At 35.8% G+C, this 17,141-nt stretch overlaps 1 protein-coding gene across 6 annotated transcripts in view; it reads left to right on the top strand.

The window, feature by feature from the left end:
* The window catches only part of LOC106142873 (calcium-activated potassium channel slowpoke), a 63,379-nt gene that overhangs the window by 42,208 nt on the left and 4,030 nt on the right, over positions 1–17,141 (top strand). The window contains exons 8-24 of one of the 6 annotated variants that reach the window (XM_060945731.1): positions 954–1,064; positions 2,173–2,278; positions 3,358–3,510; positions 3,695–3,850; positions 4,209–4,321; positions 6,694–6,849; positions 7,184–7,260; positions 7,582–7,614; positions 8,488–8,559; positions 10,305–10,367; positions 11,121–11,156; positions 11,549–11,681; positions 12,888–12,953; positions 14,427–14,598; positions 15,151–15,375; positions 16,029–16,197; positions 16,669–16,800. In XM_060945731.1, the coding sequence (XP_060801714.1) occupies positions 954–1,064; positions 2,173–2,278; positions 3,358–3,510; positions 3,695–3,850; positions 4,209–4,321; positions 6,694–6,849; positions 7,184–7,260; positions 7,582–7,614; positions 8,488–8,559; positions 10,305–10,367; positions 11,121–11,156; positions 11,549–11,681; positions 12,888–12,953; positions 14,427–14,598; positions 15,151–15,375; positions 16,029–16,197; positions 16,669–16,800 (1,973 nt within the window). Of the gene's footprint in view, positions 1–953; positions 1,065–2,172; positions 2,279–3,357; positions 3,511–3,694; positions 3,851–4,208; positions 4,322–4,596; positions 4,710–6,693; positions 6,850–7,183; positions 7,261–7,581; positions 7,615–8,487; positions 8,560–9,083; positions 9,135–10,304; positions 10,368–11,120; positions 11,157–11,548; positions 11,682–12,887; positions 12,954–14,426; positions 14,599–15,150; positions 15,376–16,028; positions 16,198–16,668; positions 16,801–17,141 lie in introns of all 6 variants that reach the window. The other 5 variants (XM_060945730.1, XM_060945727.1, XM_060945726.1 and 2 more) reach the window with 5 other exon arrangements.

Genomic DNA, 17,141 nt, shown 5'->3' with positions numbered 1-17,141 from the left:
GACCTAAGAATGTTGAATGTCACATCAATAATTCTCTTTCATTATCTACACTTAACCCTCTTTTCACTGTACTCTTCCAAGAATGCTATTCCCGAGATGAATGAAATTCCCGAATATTCCACGTGTCATTGCAATGTCACCCCTCCCCGCCCTGTTCATGTTGTGATTATTTTGTGTTGTAGCGTGGTAGATAGAATTACACATCTCCTGAAGGAAACTGAGCTTTCTAGACAAGATAGTTCATCTCTTTGTGAATTAATATTTACGTATTATGGTAAAAATAGACTTTTAAACGATATAGATCTTATTAACGTTGCAGTTAACTGTAGACTAGAATTTAGACATACTTCTATAGACATTGAGACCACAAATTGATGAACGTCGAATCTATTTAGTAAATTATGGAGGTTATTATTCACACAACGCTTTCATTTTTCCAAAATATTTGATTGAGCGAAATTTTGTTCATTTAATAATCCATTCACTATCCGTGACTTCGCTAATGTGTAAAAAAAGAAATGGAAACGTTGTCTAATTATTATGTTTTTGAAACTTTCACGCTTCCTTCACCAAGTGTTTTGTTTAACCCTGATGTGACCTTTGAGTTTGTTCTATGTTTGTCAGCATTCCCTGAGTAAATGTGGTCCCAGGTGTTAAATAAAACTTCAAATTGCTGTACATCTATTCTATTCTGGAGTTCTACTCCGAGCTTTCTAAACTTGCTTCTTAAATTTTCTTGTGCGAATATTTTCAATTTCCAAGCGCTACTGTTTCAATACTGCAAAATTTCAAGTACTATTAATTTCGAAGTTTGCTAATTCCTAAATTGAGTCAAAAGGCTTTCGAATAAATTCGCTTTGAAGCTTGTTCTCAAATGGCAGTTATGTTGTAGCAGCACCTATGTCCGAAGAGCTGTACATTTGTGATGTTATAATATGTTTATAAAATTTCAGGCATATTGTTGTATGTGGACATATAACATACGAGTCAGTAAGCCATTTTTTAAAAGACTTCCTACATGAGGACAGAGAAGATGTCGACGTTGAGGTTGTTTTTTTACATAGGTGAGTACAGCATAGTTTTTATAAGTATTGTGAGTACTGTAATATATAGGGCATTATCTCTTAAACTATTTCCAACGAATTGTTCTTAGAAATTGAATGTTAAGATGAAAGACCGTTGATCATCTGGCCGGAAATTATGCGGCGAGCGGTATATTGCCGAAGAACGGATATTGGCGCGCTTCACATTGGCGCTATAAAGATCGATATCTAAACAGAATGGTTATTTAGTAAAACAATACACCTCTAACGTAAACAAACATACTCGTATTATATATAAAGTTGTTTTTCGTAATTTAAATGTAATTGTTTTAAATACTTTAACAGCTAAGATGAAGATAGGCTTATAAACTTGGGATTCTTCTTTTAGGGGGTGGGCTAGCAACCGGTCACTATTTGAAACTCAATTCTATCATTAAGCCAAACAGCTGAACGTAGCCGTGGCGGGGACAGAGCCAACAGTCTTGAAAGATTGATGTTTATCAAAACTGTTGGCTCTGTCTACCCTGCAAGGGATATAGACTTGATTATATGTATGTATGTACTTTTACAGCGAAGATCTTAATTTAATCCGTTTAATGGACAGTTGAGTTGCCTATATGATTAAGGTGGTGTATCATGTATGATCCAACGACGCTTTCAGAAAAGAGCCCGACCTAGAGCTGGAAGGTCTCCTGAAGCGTCACTACACCACCGTCGAGTTTTTTCAGGGTACAATGATGAATGCCGTCGACCTTGAGAGAGTCAAGGTTAGAGTAAGACCGAATAGCGCAGGCATTAGTTTATCGCACGGCCGTACTTATCATTGATCGCGTATACGTGACCTTGTACTTTTTATTTATTTATGTGCATAAGACAGATCTTTTTTCTTCTTTAAAGATGCTGTTCCATAGACACAGTAGGTTTTATCACTTTTGTAATTTCAAATCGTGGTTCTTTTGATGCAATCATTGCTTCTCACGGTGGGTCGGTCGCGCCTCGCTCCAGCCAGGCGCGTCCGTCTCATTACACGACTGCATATTTTGGTAAATAGAAATGCATGGTAAGATCGGCCCACGACAGGCGGCGGACTGTCTACCTATACAGCTAGTTAACTCAGCGTTGATGACAGGAAACCGCCCGACCTGGAGCTCGAAGGCCTGTTCAAGAGACACTTTACCACTGTGGAATTCTTTCAAGGCACCATTATGAATCCAATCGACCTTCAGAGGGTAAAAGTAAGTAACACACACGACGATGTGATTTTGGGCGTGGTGTCGGTTTGCAGCTGTACAGACTGTCATTTCTATAGACGTAGAGCGATGCTCGTTGACTAATCCTTCCGAGAAGTCGTTCTGTTGGAGCTGCGGTTCCCTTCTGTCATGACTGGGCTGTCTGTGCGTGCCTGTGCTATGTGTGTGTGCCGGGCCTAGCAGAGTCCCGGCCCGGCGCTGTGTGTTTCTATTCCTGCCCTTTCGCCGCGCCCACCTCGCTGTCCGTACCAATACTGGGTGTTGTTTGCGATGCTGGCCCGTGTATACTCAAACAATCGATATCGATTGTACTGTACAATACAACCAATTGGCATTAATGGCTGCCGACGAAAGGATTTCAGTTTCAAAATTTAACCGTAGTCAAGTACAGTTGTCGATTGTCGATATTGTCGAGTGTATGGTAAGTCCTAGTAGCATGGCTTCTTATAAAGCACATAGTTTGCATGGTATACAATCCACTTCTTTAAACCCACCTGCTTTACAAAAATGATTACTACTTATTCAAAATTACTTTTATTACAGTAACACTATTGGTATAATTTTCTGTAGTGGTCATTTCCACAACCAAGAACTATTATGTGAAGCATGCATTTCTTTTGCTTTATAGCCTTACTTCGCTTCCTCTAGTCCTTCTTCCTCATTAGTACGAAAAGCATTATTATGCTACTTTATCAATTTATTCACAATGTTGTTAAATGTGTCTTTAATATAATCCTTGATATAACTTAAATAACAGCCAATGATTAAAATTTTATTATTCAGGCTTTACAGCGTTCTTACGAATGAGGCATAGTTAAATAATGTAAATAAATATTGTTATTGTCACAAATTGTATGACTATTTTAAGATATGTTATATTTAGGTCAGGAAGTTCTGTGATTCAACAATTTTTATATTTTAGAATACTTCTGATTCAAACTACGAAAATTTATATTCAAAGTCAAACTAAAGGTTCCTTTTTTTATATTATTCTTTTATTTTCTATTTCTATTCTTGCCCATTTATCAATCAAAATACCTTTTATAAAAATGGCGTCATGTTAGGTACATGAAGCAGATGCCTGCTTGGTGCTTGCGAACAAATACTGCCAGGACCCAGACGCGGAGGACGCGGCCAACATCATGAGGGTTATATCCATCAAGAACTATTCAGATGACATCAGAGTTATTATACAGCTCATGCAGTACCATAATAAGGTAACTTTTATAAATTTCTTTCTTTTTTTACATATTGTGAATTGTGATGACAATGATTCAGTATACATTTTGACTTATTATTAGCAAAAAAAAGTCTCATACCTAAATACCCAACAATCGTGTAGTTTTAGCAGCCAAACTAACTCATTATAATTTATATCGTTGCAATTTCTACTGCTTTCAGGCCTATCTTCTCAACATTCCATCGTGGGACTGGAAACAAGGAGACGACGTAATCTGCCTCGCTGAGCTCAAACTGGGTTTCATCGCTCAGAGCTGCCTCGCCCCTGGGTTCTCCACTATGATGGCCAATCTGTTCGCCATGAGAAGTTTCAAGACGGTCAGCCTTTTCTTTATTACTTTCTTTTTTATCTGTCCCCTTTTCCAAAGTTCATTCGGAAGCAGAATTATTGGCAATAAAGTTTAAGTCTGCTTTTCAAGGTGCAATTTTCTTGGTGTCTGTTGTTCAAACCGTGTTGTTCAAACATGTTTCAAAAAAAAATTATTGTGAGGACATTATGGTTTTAATTAAAACTCAAACTTTGAAGTTAAATGTGGCTCAAATACTCATGTTGTTATCAATTCATGTATACCTTCTTTATTATCTAAAAGTTTTTACAGACACAAACAAGTAACATATCCAATCTGCTTCTCGAATGTTCTTTCTTTTAACTGTGTTGTATGCGGAATTTCCACAGTCACAAGACATGGCTATTTGGACTAATGACTACATGCGAGGCACCGGCATGGAGATGTATACCGAGACTCTGAGCACCACGTTTGTGGGGATGCCGTTCATACTGGCCGCAGAGTAAGTCAGGCTCAGCCGTGACCAAAGACAACGTCACGCCATCTTTTCCAGTGTTAAACCATCCCATAAAGCCGTGGTCCGGAAATCACTAACCGATTATAAATAATCGCCCAGCTTCTCCATTAGTGTTGTACAGTTTTGTTTTGCATTAGTCGATGTATCCATTACTACACTGAATTTAGTATCTAATATAGGGAGAAATACTAATATAGATGAAGCTGAGGTTTTAGGACTAACACGGCACGAGCTTAGCGTCTCCCGTTGATTGATTGCAGTCCCCTGACACACAAGCTTGGCAGAACGATTACCTGCAGGGTACGGGGTGCGAGATGTACACGGAGACTCTTTCCACTTCCTTTACGGGGATGAGCTTCCCCCAAGCGAGCGAGTAAGATCTGGGGCCTTCAGGCCTTAAAGCACGTAGACACTGTGTGCCAGTTGCTAACCCTAGCTGAGTGTGCACTTACCCTAATGGCCTTCTTACGCTACAGCGCCCAGTGATATCCATTTTGTTCACGTATCATGAGTATTCTTTAAAAAGAGCTGAAAGTAAAAGGTTCCATAAGAACAGACTATAAGTCGTCAACGTAAAACGTCTTTGAATCAGAACTGTCTTTGTTTGTAGAGGGGATGGCTTAAAAATATTGAATAGAAAGTCCCGTTTACCATACATAACCCAAAAATAAGCTGAATAATAATATTTCCGTGTGGTTCCCGGCACCAAAGAAAAAAGAATAGGACCACTCCATCTCTTTCCCATGGATGTCGTAAAAGGCGACTAAGGGATAGGCTTACAAACTTGGGATTCTTTTTTAGGCGACAGGCTAGCAACCTGTCACTATTTGAATCTCAATTCTATCATTAAGCCAAATAGCTGAACGTGGCCTTTCAGTCTTTTCAAGACTGTTGGCTCTGTCTACCCCGTAAGGGATATAGACGTGATGATATGTATGTATGTATGTATGTAATAATATTTCTTTACATGACCCATATAAATGTAACTTTTTTAAATGTGTGCTGTTTTATGAGCAAAATGTGGCATTAATGTTTACGAAATAATGTATGGGCTGCCCTATGATTTATTTCACTACGTCTGGTACATGGACAAAGTGAATAACAAGTCTAGAAAGAAAATATGTTTTATTCAAGAATTGAAACGCTTCGTATTAATAGTAAATTCGAGTCCAAATGTAATATGTTTGTGCGGATGATAGAGATTATATGCTAAACGAAATCTGCCAGTCCCACGCCGTATAATATGGTATAGTATATAATACCTAACATAATTATAACTTAATTTAATACCTAAAAGGAGAAATGGACATGAGCGCAATTATTTATCGAACCTAAAAAATGCATAGAAGCAAATTGAATAACAAAAACTCATAATCACATGTCGTGTATAAAAATGTGTTATTTTACCACAGAATCGTCTTAAGTTAAGCGTTTCATGAACTGAACTAACTATATAATTTCTTTCTTTTTCAAGGCGCTGTAGATATCTACTTATTCCATGTCGTAGGTTTAGGTTTATAATAATATACGTAATTTACAGAATGACTTGTGCATGTTGAATGGGTAGCATTATGCGGTATGTAATTAGACAGTTGAGTAGATAGCAATCACAAAAATGGTATTTATATAAAAAAGACAAGTAGGTACACACACACATTTATTATGTCAAATGTTTGACACTTTTATGTTATTATGACTGTAAATTTAGGCAACGTTTATACTTTTGTAGGTAGCCGACACATTATAAATACACAAACATCGTTTACAATGCAGTGTAAATGCTTGCATTTCATTACTTCAGTGAAACAATATCATACGCATGGTTCATATTTTTCCCTTAACTAGTTACTCATACATAATTGAGTTATTTATTCAATTGAAAACACTAATTTTGCTTTCTCTTCGATATGTCGTCAGATATTTCTCCACTTCACTAATACACTTTGCACAATAAGTAAATCTTCTGGCATGAGAAAGTATTAATGCATGATATGTACTAATGAATATACTTAGAATACATAGTTGATGAAAATGTATCAGTAAAATAACAGGTAAGTATTTATACGTGTATTCTATCTTTTTATGTAACATGAATTTTATTTGGCTGTATGTGTGATTATACTCTGAAATTACTGTCTAATCAAGAAAGATACACAAATACCTTTACACAAAGCTGAATAAAATAAAATATACAAAAATCGAATTATCCCGGAAATGGCTGCAAGTATTTATTAATTTTAAGTATTTATGATGTAATAATATAATTTTAAGCCAACTGCAACCGAACCTAGCTTTGCATTTTGCAAATGAACATGCATAGTCCAATAATTATATTACATCAATTAACTTCTATCTAGGTTGTGCTTCACGAAATTGAAACTACTACTGCTGGCCATAGAGATCAAAGGAGAAGAAATGGCGGATAGCAAGATTTCAATCAACCCTCGGAGTGCAAAAATTCATGCGAATACACAAGGGTTTTTCATAGCTCAATCTGCTGACGAAGTCAAAAGGTATGCTATTTCTGTCTTTTTTCCAAATCACAATTTCCACCATTTTACGGAAAGAGATCGTTTCTCTTATATTCATAATCATATCAGGTTCTTTTAATAATCATAAAAGCTTCGTAACCTGGCGACAAGTATAATATCGTCTGCTTAACTTAATATGAAAATAAAAAAAGCAGAATAAATCTCATTAGTAAAAAACAAATTTCGTGAGCTAAAATAAGTTTAAAAAACCAACTTAAAAGAATCTTCGAGTAGCGCTTATTTTAATGTACTCTTGGTGGGTTTGGAGCGCCGACATTTTTACTAGAATCTGATGATAGCCTTTCTAACGTTCCAGGGCTTGGTATTACTGCAAAGCGTGCCACGAAGACATCAAGGACGAGACTCTTATCAAGAAATGCAAATGCAAAAACTGTAAGATCAGCATTTCTTATTTACTATTAAGAATAAATATATTTTATAATATACAATAATAACTTAAATTTACAGTATATGATAATACCATTGACTAATAATTATGCAATTACAGTTCTGTGACATTCTTTCTGGTAAATGTTCCGACACAATCCTTTTGAATATATCTGTGGTCACGATTTATACACGTCCTGTATAATAAAGAATTGTCACGAACACCGTAGGACCTCAGACACTTTAACACACAAAATTGCTATGGACTTCACACTGTGTACTCTTTATATTGTAAAAAATTAATGAATTGTTCGGCTACACTTTTAGTGACCGCGCAGCGGAAGGTTGGAGCCGACATAGGTAACTTGCACCACACCTAACCTCACAAATTGACGTTTTCCGATATTTATTTTTCGTGTCTATATAATTTTGAGTTGCTTTAGTGGTGTTGCGTCCGTACCTCACAGACTGGATCGGCTGCAAGGCATTCTTGGCCCGTGCTCGTTCACACCCTATATTAGCGATCATTGTGTATGTCCGCTCGTGAATGGATACTGCCACAATAAGATGAAGCACTCCGACACTTCACCATTTTTCTATGCCTTTTGAGATTTCTGGCTCTGTTCTGATTTGTATTGGAAACCGAAAGTATTTAGTGCATCATTCAATAAAACGACATCAAATCACATACAATCAGGCTATATTTTATACACATCATGCGATCACGCTTCGCATCAAAATTTCGAATCGGTGCAACTTGAGGAAAACGGAAATTGATATGATGCACTTCAAGGCCAGCACAGACAGTACAATGCATGTAATTAAATATTAGTAGAACTAAATATCGCAAACAGCAATTTGCACCGTCATTGTCCCAAAACACTTAGTTAATTTATGTACCTATCCATGAAAGCATGTCTCAGAAAAGAGTGAAGAAAAAAGCTCATAGCATCGTCCTTGAAGAGTGGGCTTCAAGATCAAAGACTTGAGACAGCAGTCGGCTTGTCTGTGCTAACGACAGTGACTAATGCGAGGCGAGTCGACCAACTAAACCACTGTCACGACCATTGATCATCCTGACCTTTGATGGGATCAAATTCTAAATAGAAACAACACATATACCGATAGTCAAAGCACACAGAACTTGATCTCATCAATTTCTAATAACAAATCAATCCCCCATCATGAAATAGGAGCGTACCTTCGTATTTGTCAGCTTTTGGATTTTTACAGATGTCGGAATGATGATGATGCAGACTGGGATGGTGAAACAAAATCTTAATACATATCGAGGTTGTCTCGACGGTACGGAAAGGATATGCGAGCTATTCCATCTTACCGTACCTCACAACACGTTTAGTTTGTTTGCATCAACTAACCATTGCTCATGGACATAAACTGAGCTAAAGTACTATGCTAATACACAATAAAATGTACACGCTAGAAATAGTGCAGCAAGGCTAGCCACAAGCAGATAATAACTACAATGCGCTTACTCTGACAGATGTAGGATAAAACCTATCAATGTGACCTGATGATAAACACAGAATTTAGGACACTACTTTGATTACCAGCAACATCAGGCTCTTCCATTAGTTTAATTTTATCTATTGCAAGAGCTCTGGCAGCGTCTGAAAGCTTGTAATCAAATATCACGACGATATCAACCATCCACCCTTCCCCTTCTACATTGAGGAGCGAAACCTCAGCTTTGCATCTCTGTCTGCATATTCTTATTATTTGCGTACCTTCTGTATTACCCAAAATAAACAGGTGATCTAAATTAGATTTAACAAATGAGCTTTAAAAGGTATTGTTTCTCGGTTTAGTGGCTACGTTCAGGAAGGGCGTACGAGCCGTCCAGATGGTTGGGAGGGCAAGTACGTAACCTCAATGTGTTATAACTTCAGTGTACATGTCAATGTGATGTTTAACGTCATGTCGTCACGGGCGGCGCTATTACCATGCGCACCCGAGGCAAATAGTAATCTCGTGTCCTGTATCATTGTCTTGTCTACTCTATGTGCATCAGCAGTTAGATGTTTGCCTCTCTTTTAGTCGGTATTATGAACATCGAGAGACATTTGTGATGTCTTTATATTTTTTTTGGTGTTGTTGTTATTATGATTCTCGAAATATTTTCTAGGAGTATTTTAATTCCCTGATTTCTGCATCGAAATAGTCCCTCTGATATTGATGTTGTGTAATAGTAAATTTGTAATTTTATGCTTAAAATTGAACATTTTTAATTATGTAAATTAACCCTGCATAGGGAACGTTTAATTTGATTAGATCCCGCCTCGATAGAACAGTCCGCACTAAGCAGTGATTGGTTACTGCGTGAGTCGAACGATCTGGTATAAAAGAGCTATTTTTCTTAATCACATCCCTACGATTGTTTCGCTATACCATCTTAACGTTAGTACGCTCAGTGGCATTTCAAGATATCACATTCAAAATCATTCGCCATTTTCCTTAACATTAGTCAATTCATTAAATATAGGGTTCTAAATCCATTAATAATCCAATTCTGTTGTAGTTTAGATGAGAAAGCTTGTCTGTAGTTAGTGTTGTACATTGAAATAGCTTTATATGTTGTTTGGTGCATGTGAATGTGGTGTATTAGTTTTTGTGTTCAGTGATGTGAATTTAAGTTTAAATTTAAAACGATTTATATATTTTTCAAGTTCACCTTTATTATTCGCTAAACCATTTACAAAATCTCTTTAAAAAGGTGAAACTGAATCTATTACTATAGCTCTTGCAAGCTGAAGACAAAAAATAGTATTGGCTTTAGGTGTCTTAAATGCATTTGCCCATTTATTTAAAAGTGTGCGTACAAGCCATTCGTTGGTTATGGCAAGTATTTACATTTCTTGCAATGTGATAATTGTTAATCAGTATATTCGCACTACTTGTTTGCAAGAACTATGCTAAAACAGTAATGGCCATCACAGTCACGCTGTATGATATATTGCGACGTGCCAGTAGGTATTACTGTATTTATTAATTGGTGTATTGGAATGCGAACTTGTGCTGATGTTTTGCAGATGACCACCATCCTCCCCCCACCTTCACGCCGCCAGAGTTGCCCAAGAAGGTCCATGTTCGAGGTACATCTCAGGCTCAAAGGACTGAGTGTTTTTTTTTTTTATTTTTTATTTAATCATCGGCCCACACTTCTCCATTGAACCGGCAATGTGCTTCGTCCATAGGTTATGGAAGGTATCGTGCACTTAGATGCTTATCACGCATTTTCATAGCGAGCACTATAATAAAGTGGCAATGAAAATCGTCACTGGAAAGAAGCTTCAATCAGGCATGACATGACCCGGCAATAGTAGAAACACTAACCTATCGCATCAGCAAGCGAAATAAATTTAAATTTCAAATTTCGAAAGAATATACTTTTTTTTTTAATTTACCACGATACGCAAAAAGTTCTTATTTTATTTTCGCATTTCTTGAGATGACCAGTTGATTCCCGTCGATCTGTGCTTCTTGGTAAACTCTAAAGCGGATATCATTTCTGGTTTGTACCCCTGCGCCATTGCTACGTCTCATGGCATTGCATCTCCGTTTCAAAGAATTCTATAACTGTTATCCCTGAATGCTTTGTTGATACGCTTGTGTTGTAGAATTTGAATTATATTTGGAACTTCTTTTATAATCTCACTATATTATTATATCCTTTTTTATTATTAATAAAAAAAAATAAAGAATATTTTAAAATGTCCTAAATTTCTCAAACGATAATATTAAATTTTCCTTGATTCGTAACAAGCACTTGAATCCCTTTATGTAACTAACAAAACAAATTGTTGCAAAAAATATAGTTGGGTTCAATCATTATCGTTGCTTTTCAGGTGAAATCGCAAGGGAAAGAGGAGAAGATACTAGTCGTAAGTATATTGAATCCTCTGATGATTGATCCTTGTTGCACAATTAAATATTTATGTGTCAGAGCTGAGCCCGAGCTAAATACAGCTAAAACATAGGCCGCAATTATAATACAATAAAATTTGATAAAATTATATCTACTAGTACTTAATACATATGTATTTTTTATGGGCAATAAAGAAAATTTGTATTTGTATCTTAAAAAACTTTTTTTTGTTAGATGAAGAAAAAAAGTCTCCAACTGAAAAATAAGCAATCTCGAATTCCATCAAGAAAAGCGCGAATTTCCAATATATTGTAAACGACCCTGATTACAATATTTTGGAAATTCGCGCTTATTTGACCAAATTGAACCTTTAACAGTCTCTCCTATTATGAATTTTATTTGCAACAGTGATAAACCGCAATCATCGTAACGCAGCGCCAACCACTTTGCTCTCCCCAATGGCCAATCAGCTCATGAACACCACCACCACGAGACAAGTCAACAAGGTGAAGCCCAATGTGAATAGGGCGCCACCGGACACGTGAGTCATTTTTATATTCACCGGTATAATTAAGTCTGAAAAACAATTCCTTGCGTTACAGTTGCAATTTATGAAGGGTGACATGTCATGAACCTAGTCGTTGTGCACCATGTTCAAACGTGTTTTGAATTACGAACAAGAAAAAAATCGCCGGCCAGTTTTGTTGATAATTGGAGAGACTGGCAAAAAATTCGAGAGCACTACAAAAAAGTTTCATCGATTTAACGAAGTTAAAAAAAAATTGATGAAATTATTACCTGTTATCATAAATTATGCACTAATATTTATATCGCGTTGATTATTTCTTACACAGTTTAAGGGTTTCTACAAAAAGTATGTACATCGGTAATTTGATGAACAGTATTTTAAACATTTTATATGCATCGCAACTGTACCGTAACTTTATGTAAGCACTAAGAAATATTATGCGTTTTCACGTTAACCTGAATAAATATCTGAAATTAAATTTGAAAAAAAAAATTGTGCGTATTTTTTAACAACTATTTTTTTTTTAAACAATGACAATAATTATTCAATAGATTCTAGTTCCTCCTATAATCGTAAGTTTAATGTGGAAACGCTCATCCTTAAGAGTTACTATATTTAATAACTTATTTTTATGTTTCCTCTACGTTTGGTTTAATGTTCTAAGGCACATAGGATCCCTATTATTAATTTTTTTATTATTTTTTTTCTATTCGTTTTTTTTTTCATTTTGTTAATCCAGATGTTATAATTTAGCTTTGCTTATCTGGTCTCCGTTCCTTAATTGGGCGTAAATCTGGTATCCATAATCACTAAAACAAGTCAGTTATTTATCTTACTTCTAGACTCAAGTCAGTGTCATCAAAAAAAATCAAATACTAACATAGACAATAAATGCATTATAGCAATCGATGCCTATATTTACATGGTCATATTACGTTACTATCCTAGATTTACGTCCTGAAAAATATCTGTATTAATTTATACTCTACTTTCACAACAAAACTTTATAACTTTTCCATACTATACAAACATGTTCTTAAGAATAAATTAAAAAATATTAAAATAATGTGTGATAAAAGATATCCTATGTAATTAATCCTTCGCGGCTTGTTTCACGTTCCGTAGCACGTACACGTCGCACAAATAGCGGTTCTAATATTATAGCACTTAATATATAAATCCCTGGACAACATTGGACGACTGTGCCCTGTGTTACAGGAATCCGCAGGATCAGGACACCAATTACCAGGCCTATCATCTAGCCTACGAAGTCAAAAAACTCATGTAATAATACCAAGTTATCTATATCAGCTAGATTTTATATCGGTAGTTTCTTAGTTCGGTCAGAGACGGGTAGTCATATAACAATTTAAAAAATGTAATGTCACTAACACTTTTTTTTTATTTTACATCATTGACTTATTTTCTAATTGTTATTTATTTAATTGATTTTACATGATGTTATATAAAATTGAAGTTAATGACTTAATTATTGTAAAAAAGAAGCGGCTATTTCATTAGATGTAATTTTACGTATTTTTTTATAGCGACAAATCTTTTTAGCTTTTTTATGAAATAAGATTAATTTTATTTGACAATTCGATTCTGACCGAAATATTTTATATAAGTATTCAGTAAAAGTAGCGCTTGCTTACTATTTTGTTTTCTTATTGTGTAACTATGAATTTTTATATTTTTAGATTATATTAATTTCGCACTTGAAACGGCACGGCACTCCCTCCTTCGAGTTTTTTTATTTTTATTTTTTAAGGCCAGCATGTTTTTTAAATGCACTTTAGTTAAGTATGTAGGTATGTATAAATCTTTATCTAGGTAGGTATTTTCACTATTTTTTAATAGAGCTTTGTAGTCAAAAGAGTTGTATTGTTCTATCACCAAATATGTATTTCTCATTGAATTTTTTTAGAATTATTTAGTACGGCTTTTTTGAAAGTCGCAAATAAAATCTAGGATTACTACGGCCAATTATTACGACAAATAGCATACAAATTCGAAAGACCGAGAATTGGGAAATAAGCACATCTTCATCTTATTTATTACAGCACAATCAAACATATCTTTAAGAACTTAGTAGTTCATATTTTTATATCTTACTCACACATTTATACATTACCATTTTAAAAACTTGGTAGTCATAATTAAGTAGAGTTTACACATTAAAAAATGCATGCTTTTTCGGGTACTTACCCTGATCGTTAAGGTATTTAGACCCCTTACAAGTAAATACTCTCTTTAAGTAGTTAACTGGAAATATACAGGTATAATAATAAAATGTAATTCTTAATATAAACAAATAATAAATTGGAATCTTATAAACCCATAACGCGTATGTTAAAGTTAAACACAAAGTAGTATTTATTATTGTGGTTACATAAAGTATACTAAACTAATATACCTATAGTTACTGTATACTTATATGTAATATATATAAGATTTAAAATATTAATTAAAGAAATAATTATTCATTCGATATTAAATTGATTAGGTAAGTACTTACAAAGTGTTTAGCTTCTAACAACGTTTAATAAATAAACTATTTCAGTCTTTACAGATTATAAATACCTATCAAAGCACAACGTACCTATCTATTAATATTTAAAAAAAAAATCTTTTCACCCTTCCATCTATGCTTCTCAAACAACTATCTTCGAAAACTGAATTTCAAAATTCGAATAAATGCGCTTTAAAATTAGATCATAAAACTGACAAAGGATATTCTATCTTGCTCTCTCTCAGGCCAACGAGCAGAAGTAGCGGTGGCAACCAAAACAGCAACGGAGTCAGTCTGCCGGCGGGCCTGGCGGATGACCAGTCGAAAGACTTCGACTTTGAAAAGACTGAAATGAAATACGATTCCACGGGCATGTTCCATTGGAGTCCCGCCAGGAATCTAGAAGATTGTATTTTAGTACGTATTATTATATAGATAGATCATTTCCAGCGAGCTATGATACGATAGTTGTGTGGCGACCTCTTAACCATAGACCCGGGGTGAAGTCTCTAGTCAGGTGATGGTGAAAAATAAAATATAAGTATGTAAGCTTCTATAATGGCAACTATCTACCATTAAAAAGGGTGGTCGAACAAACTAAACTTTCATGAAACAAATTGTACTTATTGTTAGGTAATCATGTACGTACACACACAGCTCTGATACCTAGGCCACCTACCGAACGCCAGTCAAGGCGAGATGGCACATCTCTCTTCTAAACCCACCGTACTGTTACATCCTTTAGATGTAAGTTAAAGGGCTGACAACCCTATTACATTCCTTTTTGCAGTTGTCAGCATTTTAAGTCGCAGGAGGCGATCCCGCTTCACGGGATCGCCAGCCTACTCATAACTTCGGTGCGTATTATTATTCAAGGAGTTCAACAAGGCACCAAAATGTTCTTGCTTGAAAAAATCTTACTCCTGTTATATTTGTGAAAAAAAAAAATAATTTTTATTCTTTCGCCAGGATCGTAATCAAGCGGCTATGACAGTGCTGAACGGTCATGTGGTCGTGTGCCTATTCGCGGACCCTGACTCGCCCTTGATCGGCCTCAGGAACCTGGTGATGCCGCTCAGGGCCTCAAACTTCCATTACCACGAGCTGAAACACGTGGTCATAGTCGGAAGTGTAGAATATATCAGGAGAGAGTGGAAGATGTTGCAGAATCTGCCTAAGATTTCTGTTTTGAATGTAAGTACAGTTATTAGTAATGGACATTGGTCAGCCCCCATTTTATTGTATATTTTTTTAAGTTGAATTTTATTTACTGAAACCCGGTATTGATTAAGGCACATACCGGAACTTATTGATTTTACCGGTACCGAATCCATTGGCGTTTTAATGGTACCTTATTGAGGCCCCATTATTTATTTATAATACGCATTTGTTGAGAACTTGATTACGGCAATGTCAAAAACAATCGTTGTGCCATTCAGTCGACAATACTTTTGTATGGTGTCGAATTTACTTACAACAATGTGTGCGCTGATATTGTGTTGGCTTTGGGATCCACAATAATAAATCTTGTATTTGGATATATAATAAATAAATATATACGGGACAAATAACACAGTTCGAGTTAGCCTCGAAGTAAGTTCGAGACTTTTGTTACGAGATACCAACTCAACGATACTATATTTTATAATAAATAATTATATAAATGAACAACAACAGAAAAAGTTCTTTTCTCATCATGCCCTGGCCGAGATTCGGATCCGGACCTACGGTTTCATAGGCAAGCGTACTACCGCTCCGCCATAGAGGCCGTCAAAAATATGTAATAAATGATAACTTAGAAATTAATTAAAAAATACTTTTTCATGGGTTTCTGTGGTTGATTCCAGGGTTCACCGCTAAGCCGGGCCGACTTGCGTGCAGTGAATGTGAATCTGTGTGACATGTGCTGTATCCTGTCAGCGAAGGTGCCATCCAACGATGACCCCACGCTGGCCGACAAGGAAGCTATCTTGGCTTCGTTGAACATCAAAGCTATGACGTTCGACGACACGATAGGTAAGACCACTCACGCATGAGGTAAGTAACCCTCAATTTTAACACTTGACCGTATAAAGCAACAACGTGAAATGTTATTTAAAGTAAATGCTAGAAAATAATTCGAGAGGCCAAGGCAACTTGTCCAAATAACAGACATTCAATAACTAAGAAGGTTTACAGAAACTACAATATCCACTTGAATGTGAAAATCGCTTCAAAGCTAGGTTCGATAAAATAGATTCAAATCAACTATTCTGAATTAACTTATATACTACCATCACGTATGTTTAGTTATATGCGTGAATTTCCACCGAGACTCCTCCAGACTTATTTTATACGACGATTACGAGTACCCCTAAGAATGGAAATATCTGTGCACATCACTACAACTGGGTCTTCTTTCTCGAAGTCCCGGTTACGCCAACACCTCTACCTCGGAGGTTCCATCCTGGAAAAAAGTCCGTGGTAATAATTACACATTGTTTGTAGGTGTGTTAAGTGCGGGCGTGGGCACGAACGGCAACAGCGGCGCGACGCAGCCGCCGAGCGGCGCTGCGCCCGCGCCGGTGCTGCTGCAGCGACGCGGGTCCGTGTATGGAGCCAATGTGCCTATGATAACTGGTAAGGACTTATATATTTTGTTGATGTTTTTTTATGACTATCTTCTTCTTGCTTTTTTATAGACTATTTTCTGGATTGACATGTTTTCCTTTAAAGATAGACGTGTAGCCGTGTTGAAAAAGTCAGTCATTATATGAATTATTAGTAACTAATGACGCCGTTTTTGTCTGCGAATACTATATAATATACATACTTCGAAGAAGAAAAAGTTATACATTCTATTCAATAATTTTCACTTTTCACCCTCAGTCAGTATTATTTCAAAAAAGAATACGTGAATATCATAATTTACTATAAGTATCCTGAAAATATTATTGAAGTGGTACTCGAATGACTAGCGA

This window comes from Amyelois transitella, chromosome 9, assembly GCF_032362555.1.
Source record: "Amyelois transitella isolate CPQ chromosome 9, ilAmyTran1.1, whole genome shotgun sequence".
Taxonomy (NCBI): domain Eukaryota; kingdom Metazoa; phylum Arthropoda; class Insecta; order Lepidoptera; family Pyralidae; genus Amyelois; species Amyelois transitella.
Note: the sequence above shows the minus strand (reverse complement) of the source record. Positions and strands in the feature narration are given on the sequence as shown.